This window comes from Erythranthe guttata, chromosome 2 (assembly GCF_056151865.1).
Source record: "Erythranthe guttata isolate IM_541 chromosome 2, IM_541, whole genome shotgun sequence".
Classification (NCBI taxonomy): domain Eukaryota; kingdom Viridiplantae; phylum Streptophyta; class Magnoliopsida; order Lamiales; family Phrymaceae; genus Erythranthe; species Erythranthe guttata.
In genome coordinates, this window is record NC_142534.1 from 15,129,537 (window position 1) to 15,139,734 (window position 10,198).

At 37.3% G+C, this 10,198-nt stretch overlaps 2 protein-coding genes across 2 annotated transcripts; both read left to right on the forward strand.

Annotated features, from left to right (window-relative positions):
• The first annotated feature begins 924 nt into the window (after window positions 1-924).
• Window positions 925-1,799, forward strand: LOC105969425 (protein VACUOLELESS GAMETOPHYTES). Its single transcript, XM_012994179.2, has one exon. It carries the CDS (start codon window positions 972-974, stop codon window positions 1,551-1,553), a length of 582 nt encoding a protein of 193 aa, XP_012849633.2. The 5' UTR covers window positions 925-971; the 3' UTR covers window positions 1,554-1,799.
• Window positions 1,800-8,306: 6,507 nt separating this feature from the next.
• On the forward strand, window positions 8,307-9,840 carry LOC105969426 (uncharacterized). Its single transcript, XM_012994180.2, has one exon. It carries the CDS (start codon window positions 8,352-8,354, stop codon window positions 9,681-9,683), a length of 1,332 nt encoding a protein of 443 aa, XP_012849634.2. The 5' UTR covers window positions 8,307-8,351; the 3' UTR covers window positions 9,684-9,840.
• Window positions 9,841-10,198: the final 358 nt, after the last annotated feature.

A 10,198-nucleotide genomic window follows, 5' to 3' on the forward strand; every position in this document is an offset into this window, starting at 1 on the left:
CAAAATAAAACAAAAGGATAATCTCATTTTGCATGGCTTTTGAAATCCTACATGTGATGAAATACACCATGTGGTTTTAAAGCGTAGATTTGTATAAATAACCACCCACTAAACACACATTGCACATGGGAGAATGTGTAAATATGTGTAGATCTACTGTTTAAAACCATATGGTGTATTTCATTAGGTGTAGGTTGTATAAAAGCCATTTTTTTTTTTGCATATATTTAAGGACAAATTACTGTCATTCCCCTGAGTTATGGTCAAATTACGAAAAAACCCCCCATTATTTGGGTAATTACAGCCACGCCCCTCAACTATGTATTATCTTACGAAAAGACCCTCCAAAGGTAAATTTAGAGATGTTAATTCGATAAAACCGCAGCGAAATTTCGGTGCGCCAATATTTCGTACCGTTTACCGAAGTGAATATACGATTTGCTTCGGTATATAATCGAATTACATAAATTTTATGTAAAAATATTTAAAATAATGGGATGACTGTAATTACCCAAACAAAAGGGATTTTTTTTCTCGTAATTTAGCCATACCTCAAGGGTGGCTGTAATTGCCCTATATTTAATTGTAAAACTTAATAAATAAAATAATAGATTAAACATCTTTCAAGATTCTTTAGAAGGATAGCATCAGCACGAAATATCAAGAAGTTGACCTTCATTTTGATGATAAATATGTCAAGATCAATTCAACATAGAAATAAAATAAATAACTAATGAAATACATAGCTTGATTGATATATATATATATATATATATATATATATATATATATATATATATATATATATATATATATATATATATATATATATATATATATATATATATATATATATTACTATTAAATTTTGGTAACCTCTATAAATAGCAAGCCTGCTTCCACACAAAACCACATAGAGAAAAATCACACACACACACACACACACACAAAGATCAAACCAAGAAAAAAAGATGCAGCATTTTAGCCACCCTCATCAATTACACGACGTATCGACTACGGTGAGCCACAACAAAAACCTACCATGTTTCGGCTGTAAGTTACCCTTATCCGGCGGCACATGCTACGGTTGCTCAGCCTGCAATTTCTACCTCCACAAATTCTGCTTCGACCACCCGCAATCCGCCTACTTCGTCGACTCTCACCCGAAGCACACAGTAGGCCTTCTCTACCCGCCGTACTGCCAAGGCGCTGTGTGTGATGCATGCAGCGAGCCATGCAACGGATTCACGTACAACTGCACGCTTTGCGAATTCAACGTCCATGCAAACTGTGCTGCTTTTCTCCATGCCGATCCGAATAACGACCGCGATCGGTACGCGTCGATTTTTTTTAAACAGAAAGTGTCGGAGATAAAGACGTTGAAGAGTCAGTTGGATTCGTTCATGAAGCAGAAGCAGGAGAGTGAGGAAGAAGAAGCTTATGCTCTACAGATGCTGAGGGAACAGGAGTTGAGTCGGAGAAGGCAGAACATGTATACGCTGCAGATGATGAATTCGGCAGCTTCGATGAATGCTATGGGAAGGATTGGGTGAAGTTCCGTGTGTACCGGTCGATGGATTGACGATCATTTCGTTTGACGAAAGATTGATTGTTTGAGCATTTGATTTATATGTTTCTATTTAAAAAAAAAAATTGTTTTTTGTTGCCGAAATTGGTTTGCTTTGTTGGTGTTGTGTTATTGACCTTGTGGAAGAATGCGTGCATGTTTGTCGGGTTTGTTGGTATTTGTGTTCTTATATTTGTTGTGGGAAAATTTGAAAGCTTTGTGTTTTGATTTATTGATTTGGTTTCTTGAGAAGTTCATTATATATATTCAGATAAAGTAATAATTAGATGTACTTAAAGAAATTAAAATGAGGACCTTGAAAGTTTATCGTGTACTACACACGTAGATATTGCGTCTGGGTGTTTATTTTCGGCTCGGTAAAGAAAAAATATCCTTTTAATTAAAAATTTCAGAAATTATAGATTCACCCCATGATCCGGACCAATTACCGGACCAAAAAGCCCAAAACAGAAGGCCCATTAATGAAGGCCCGAACATGAAAAGAGTAGTTTGGCTAAATGAGGGTGGCCCAAGAAGGAAAAACTCAGCCCTTAAAACATACGCCCACTCCGTGATAAAACGACAAAAAAGGAGAGTGCGGTCCCGAGGGGACTAGCGCCGCTCGGAAAACCCACTAAAGGCGAAGGGACCGAGCAAGCGCGGGAAGAAAAACATAAATGCACTGACAGTACCCAGTGGCGCATTAAATACTCTAACCGTGGCATTTAATGCCCGAATGACTAGGTTCGGCCGGAAAACTGGAAAAGTCGGAGAGAGGACTGCCTGATACGCTTGAGTATGGTCACCAGAGAGGTCATCATGATCCGGGCCGCCCGTTTTCATGCAGGTTAAGTACACCGCATGACCGCTCGGCCGGGATTTAGGGCCTTGGGGGAATGGGCCAGCCGAGCACTATAAAAGGAGGCATATGCCCGCTCAAAAAGCAAAGTTTTTTACATATTTAAAAAGGGGATCACTATTTCAAATCCCAACTTTTGCTTACTTGAATACCAAAAAAATAAAAAATAAATAATTAATTGTAAATTACTTTAATACCCTTAATGAAATTAAAACTAAAAAAATATTACAAATACTATTTTTCTTTCTTAAATACCAAATAATCAAAAACTCAAAAAACCATTTCCCTCCTTCTCCACCTCCTTCTTCTCCCTCCCCAAAAACCCTTCTAAAAAATCTTCCTCACAACAAACCCTTCTAAAAAATCTCACAACAAACCCTTCTAAAAAATATCAAAACTAAAGAAATTAAAACCTCACAAAACGTATAAAATTGAGTTATAAGACAATAATATGGTAGTATATATGAAAGGAGAACACATTAAGGTAAGTATCGATGTCTTTTTTGAGCTTCGAAGTCGATTTTGAAGTTTTTTTTTTTTGAAACCCGTCGGCAATTTTCGACACATACAGGTCGATTTTTTGGTCAATTTTCGACACCAACGTGTCGAAAAAGAAAAAAAAAAAAAAAAAAAAAAAAAAAAAAACCAAATTTCGACACCTACCTGTCGAAAATTGTCCAAATTTCGACAGGTATGTGTCGAAAAAATACTGTTGGTAAAAAAAAAAAAAAAAAAAAAAAAATTTTTTTTTTATTATTTTTTTTTTTTACCAATAGTGTTTTTCGACACCTACCTGTCGAAAATTGTCCAAATTTCGACAGGAAGGTGTCGAAATTTGGTTTTTTTTTTTTTTTTTTTTTTTTTTTTTTTTTTTTTTTTTTTTTTCTTTTTCGACACGTTGGTGTCGAAAATTGACCAAAAATCGACCTGTATGTGTCGAAAATTGCCGACGGGTTTCAAAAAAAAAAACTTCAAAATCGACTTCGAAGCTCAAAAAAGACATCGATACTTACCTTAATGGCTTCTCTTTCCACATATACTACCATATTATTGTCTTATAACTCCATTTTATAAGTTTTGTGAGGTTTTGATTTTTTGAATTTGGAGATGTTTTGGAGGATTTAAGAAGATGAAAAAGATAGGGTTTAATTGGGTTGTCGCGGCAGTTACGAGCACGTACGGTGGCGTTCGGCGGCGGCGGCGGCGTCGGCGGCGGCGGCGGCGTCGGCGGCGGCGGCGGCGGTCAGGGTTGGAGAGGAGAAGAAATGGTGGAGGTTTTCTTTTTTTTACAACAAAGGGTTTTTTTTCTTTTTTTTTATTTGGTTTTTGAATAGGTAATTTCTAATAAAATTTGATATAATTGATATTTTGTATGAAAGGGTGTTTTTGTAATTTTCTTTTTATTTTGGTTTTAAAGTAAGAAAAAACTTATAAATATGTACTCAATTGTGGTTTTCAACTAGGTAGTATTCAACTAAGCAAAAATTAGTATTCAAAATAGTTGCCCCCATTTAAAAAAGATACGCATGTCTAAAAGAAAACCTTTGAAGTTACACGTGAACTACTATTAACTTGACCGTCGGAGTGCTTACTCCGGCGTCAGTCCGGCTTCCTCTCTTGCAGGGCACATAACCTCTGCGAAGAAGACTTGGGATCGTGTTTCTTTCGAACGGAACACCCCAAATTAAAAGTTTTCAATTCAGTCCTTAGCACTTGCAGAAACGCTATCTTCTTCAAATAAACCCAATTCTTTTTTCTTCAGGAATACTTAAATACCCCATAATCCCTCGATTGGCCTATCCATAGTCATTTCGCACAACTGAAACTTCGCACGCTATGCTTTCGGTTTCATGATAAGCAAATACATAGTCATCCTAATTTTGAATGTGCTTGCTTTCGATTTGCTTCATTTCAGCCTCTTCAAGCACAGTTCGAAGGGTGGTGAGTGTGCTGGAGAGCTTCTTCATTTCCATACACGTACCCATACCCATGATCCGTCCAATCTCCATGCTCTTTATTTGTTGTTTTTTGGGATTTTGTTTTTCATTTTTTTTTAATTTGGTAATTTTGTCATTTCATCTAAGTCAACCGCAAAAATTAAAATAAGTGAGAGTATGCTTCGGAAAAATTGAAATTGCGAGAAGAGATCTCTGTGGGGATAATTATGCTTTTTGTCCTTATAATTTGCTAGTTATTCAATTTCCGTCCCTAAATAAGATGATGTTACAATTTACGTCCCTAAATATGTCCCTTTTATGTTGTTTTTCTCCCCCCGTCCAATTGTCCAGTTAGTATGGACGGAAAATAGCATGTGCACCACCAGGGGCGGACCCAGGGGGTTTTGGGTAGGGGGGCGAAAAAAAGGTTTTGGGGTTAAATGGTATAAAATTTTAACTTTGGGGGGGGCTAAAGTGTATAAATTAATACATAAATAAGCCAAAATATTAAAAAAATAAATTAAAAAAGGTAAAAAAAAATTTTTCTGCAGGGGCGGGTGCCCCCCAACAGAAGCCTTGGGTCCGCCCCCACACATGACACTCTCCATTCATGTAAATGTAGGATTTTAAGATGAATTTCATAAGTACCCAAATTTCTCTTCAAAACCCTAATTCTTCATTTTTGAAATTTCTAAATTCCTTACAAATTCACCATTGAATCTCTTAAGCAAAACTTGAAAGCACGATTAGAAAGTGCGGAAGTCAATTAGAAAGTACGAAATACAGGCCTTTGGTGACGAATATTTTCCTCGGGTAAAGTAGTTTTTATTGTAGCTGAAATTGAAAATTTAGGATAGATAAAGAGAACGAAACTTACTTTTAATCCGTGGCCTCGGGTGTTGAAATTAGTTATTTTGGTCGAACAAACTTTTAAATTTTAATTGTGCACTTTCTAATTGTGCTTTCAAGTTTTGCCGAAGAGATTTCAATGGTTGATTCGTAAGAAATTTAGAGATTTCAGAAATTGGGGATTAGGACTTTGAAGAGAAATTTGGGTATTTACGAAATTCCTCTTAAAATCGTACATGTACATGAATGGGGGGTGGCTTTTATGTGTCATGTGTGGTGCACATGTTATTTTCCGTCTATACTAACTGGATAATAGACGGAGGGACCGAAACAACATTAAAGTGGCATGTTTAGGGACGTAAATTGTAACATCATCTTGTTTAGGGACGAAAATTGAATAAATGGCCCCATAGAGATCTCCTCTCGCAATTTCAAATCGAAAAGCTGGAATTTAGGAATTTTCCTTCTCAATCTCATGGGTGGTGATAGCGATGCCGCAGTTACCAACCACTCCGGTGGAAATAAATCGAACAAGAGAAGCGACCAGAATTCGGAGTAGTGTAAATATGCAGTTTTTTTGCCGATTGATTTTCACATGTTTCAAGTGAAGAAAATGACAGGGAGATGAGAGAGAAGAGAATAGAGGGAATCATATATCGCATATAGCATATAGGCAATTGCGTTATTTCACATAAAAAATAACAATAACAGCCGCACAAATGACGAGTGAGCCTCACGATCTCGCGTTATGGGGATTTACCTTTAACGGAATTTTACAGAAGAATTTATGCTAGTTTGAGATTACACATGTTTACTTTTTGCTATTTGCAGATCCTCATATTGTGACAGTAGTGGACTTTAACTGGTCGTTGAAATGAATTGATCAAATCACCTAGATGCGGGATAATTACACTTTTTGTCCCTATACTTTGCCACTTACACGATTTTCGTCCTTAAACAAGATGAAGTTACAATTTGCGTCCCTAAACATGTCACTTTTACGTTGTTTCTGTCCCTCCGTCCATTTGTCCAGTTAGTATGGACGGAAAATCGCACGTGCAACACACGTGACACACAAAATCACCTCCTCCCTCCCCCTCATAACGTCCAGATCACACATTACAGGTAGACACAACTTGCCCTAATTCTCTCTTGAAATCCAAATGCTCCATTTTCCAAATCCTTAATTTTTTCTACTCAAACTTGCATTAGATTGAACAAAAAAACAACACTGGAACCACAAACAACATCTTATTCACTAAACTAACCACTGAAAATTCTAACCACTAATTTTGATCAATACAATGACAATTAAATAACCTAAGACAATCAAAATAACTTTCAAGATCTTCATTCTATTGTTGTACTGGACAATTAGATTCTCCATTTTTTTTTTATTTTTCTTTCATAGGACTTCTTTTCCTTTGCCATCGTATCTTCTTGCTTTGCCATCATATCTTCTTCATTTTCCATAATATCTCCTGTTTCCTTATAGCTAGCCAATTCATCCTTCAAACAGTAAATTCTTCTTATCAATCTAGGGATAATATTCTTTGATAAAGCACACATTTCAGGATCATGCCATTTAAATACACCAGGATATTTTACTCTCTGTTCCAAAAGAAACACAATTATTGTGTGTCACCAATAATATATATATATATATATATATATATATATATATATATATATATATATATATATATATATATATATATATATATATATATATATAAACAAATTACCTCATAGTTTGGACAAGGCACGAAATCTTCTTCCAAGATTACTAGGAGTTCATGAGGTCAACAAGGGCATCTCATCTCCACATTTACAATAAAACAATTGACTTCTAGCAGCAGATCTTGAATTATAGCTAGAATCACTGTTTTGACTCATCCTTTAGGCTCCATTCTCCAATATAAAACAACAAATTCTTAACTTTTTATTCCAAATTAAAATATAGGATAAATAAAGAGAGAATGAAATGTACTTCGAATCCGCGACTGCAAGTGCTGAAATTAGCTACCTACGCTGAAGAAGCTTCAAAATATGAATTGTCCACTTTCTAATTGTGCTTTCAATGATGAATTCATGAGGAATTGAGAGATTTCGAAAAATTGGGCTGAGGATTTTGCTGAGAATTTGGATATTTATGAAATTATTCTGAAAATCTGAACATTATGAGGGGGAGGGGGTGCTTTTGTGTGTCACATGCGGCGCACGTGCGATTTTCCGTCCATACTAACTGGACAAATGGACGGAGGGACAGAAACAGCGTAAAAGTGACATGTTTAGGGACGAAAATTGTAACTTCATCTTGTTTAAGGACGAAAATCGTGTAAGTGGCAAAGTATAGGGACGAAAAGTGTAATTATCCCCCTAGATGCTGACTTCATATTACTGATTCCAATGCTGACTTCTGTTATACATACATACATATATATATATATATATAAATAAATTTGTCAAACCCCGTTATTAGAAACGGTTGTTACGGTAGGCCCAAAAAAATATTTAGATCTAGCAAAATTCAAATCGCATTTAACTAATAGAAAAAAATAAGTTTTACAAGTGTACGCTTTATTTGTAACTGGACATGTAATTAAGATTTAAATACTCTTAATCTGTTCTTTAATTATCTCACGTTTCACGTACGTAACGCTGATATTTCCACAAATTTGATTTTTATTTCTCAATTATGATCTTCATCTTCGTCTCACGTCTTTTTCTCACTCTCTTACGCCACATCACCCGCGCAATCCTCTCGCCGCCGATAAACTCCCGACCACCACCATCCTTGTCCCTGGGTCTTGGATCTCGTATTCACAATACTTATTAACTTAATTCTCGTCCTTATCGGTGTTGGATATAATTCGTTTGTTGGTTGAATAGTGGATTAGGATTGAATAAAAATAATTTCTAAAGTCAATGCTAATGACATAGCCTATAGAGATGAGTGATTCAACTCCCAGCTTGTGAAGAATTAATCTCGTAACTAGTTGGCATTCACATACTTTATATCCAATTTGCTTAACATTGTTTGACAAAAGAATAATAATAATTAAAAAACAAAATTTCAACTAGTATAAATAAAATTTTGATCCCCAACAAAACACATTCATCTTGAACCCGAAAAACCATGAGAGGAGTAGAAATGGAGTTCATGCATTTCAGCCACAATCACGGCCTGGTTTACCACCAGGCTATTCAAGGATATGAATTTCATTGCTCCGGCTGCAAATCTGCCGGCTCAGGCGATGTCTACGTTTGCTGGCAGTGCAATTACTTCCTCCACGAACACTGTTTTCGTTCCGAACGGTCTCTTAAGCACCCTTATCACCCCCTTCATCCTCTTACTTTGATGCCTTCTCCTACTTACCCCTCCGGTTCTTTTTCCTGCAATTCGTGCAGTCTTGATGGAGATGGATTCTCCTACAGTTGTTCCGAATGTGAATTTGATATTCATGTTCATTGTGCCCTTAATATTACTATTCCTAATCCTAATCCAAATTTATTACCTTCCGTTGTTCCTAATCCTTATCCTGCGCAGAATAATAATCCTCCTCGTCCAATCCAATCTAATGCTTATCCAACTTATCCTCCTCAAAACACTGGTTATTCCCCGAATCCAAACCACCCTTATCCCAATTTCACCACTCCTAATCACATTACACCACCATTTCCAATTCCAAAAGATCCACCCAATCAGAACAATAATTCAATTCCTGCTTACCCCCAACCAAATATTGGCCCCTCGTACAATTACGTTCCTCCGGCAAATCCCGCCGGTAATCCGCCGCCACCGAAACCGACACCGAACTTGATCAAGCATTTCAGCCACCCACACGGGCTCAAGGGCATGGAGATCAAAAAGAAGAACGCCAAAGTCTGCTCCGCTTGTGAGATAGAATTGAACGGCGCCGCCTACTGCTGCACCGAGTCCCAGTGCAATTTCAACCTGCACAAAACGTGCTTCGACGCGCCCCTCAAGCTCCGCCACAAGTCCCACCCCGAGCACCCGCTTACCTTGCTGACGGCACCGCCGTACGGCGAGGGGTTCACGTGCGATGCGTGCATGAAGGAGGGCAAGGCGTTCGTCTACACATGCACCACGTGCTCGAACGATCTGCACATAAACTGCGCCCAAAGGCCGGAGAAGATGGTGTCTCCGGGCCACAAGCACACGCTAACTCTGTACTACTCGTCGCGGGCAGCGGCGAATAGGGAGGTGACTTTCACGTGCGATGTTTGTATGAGCCTGATAGACGAGATGGCGTGGGTGTACTATTGTCGTAAGTGCGATTTCGGGACCCATCTGGACTGTGTGACTTCGGCAGTGAAGCAACAGAGCGGCGGCGGCAGCAGTAGTGACGTGGTACGGATCTCGGAAGCTGCTGATGCGGTCAACGCCGCTGCTATTGAGGCTTTTTTCAATGCAAAAGGCAGAATAGCCGCATGGGGACTTATTTGATCTTCTTTATTTATGATTATTTATTTTTCTTTTGATGTAAAATTTCATGTTGTTTTATTTCACACTGCAATATCGTTTAAGGGTTTTTTCTTTTTTCTTTTTTCAGTACCGTTGTGTGGTTACAAGAAATAAAACGTGATGACGATTTGTTGTTTCATTTGATTTCTTATTTGTTGAATATATGTAATGAAAAATTTAAATGATTATCGTAATATGTTGTCTGATGATTTTATCAGGATTCTCGAGTTTCGTCTAAATTTATCTTACAACAAAGTATTGATGAGTAAATTTAAAACTTCAATTTTTAATGCTTTTATGCTTAACATTTGGTCTATAGTTAATTAACTTACTTTCAATACTGGAACCATGGTACGGTTTGCCATGTTATCGAAATTAAAAATATACTAGAGCGCAGCTGCCAAACCTAGTTGCAGCATGCATCAAAGCTGGGCTTGGGTAATGAAGGTCTCATTAAATTATAGAAAGTTGGGCTCCTAAGGTCTTATCGAAAATCC

Excerpts from the sequence above, each read along its gene's own strand:
- LOC105969425 (XM_012994179.2), top strand. The coding sequence starts at position 972 with ATGCAGCATTTTAGCCACCCTCATCAATTACACGACGTATCGACTACG.
- LOC105969426 (XM_012994180.2), top strand. The coding sequence starts at position 8,352 with ATGAGAGGAGTAGAAATGGAGTTCATGCATTTCAGCCACAATCACGGC.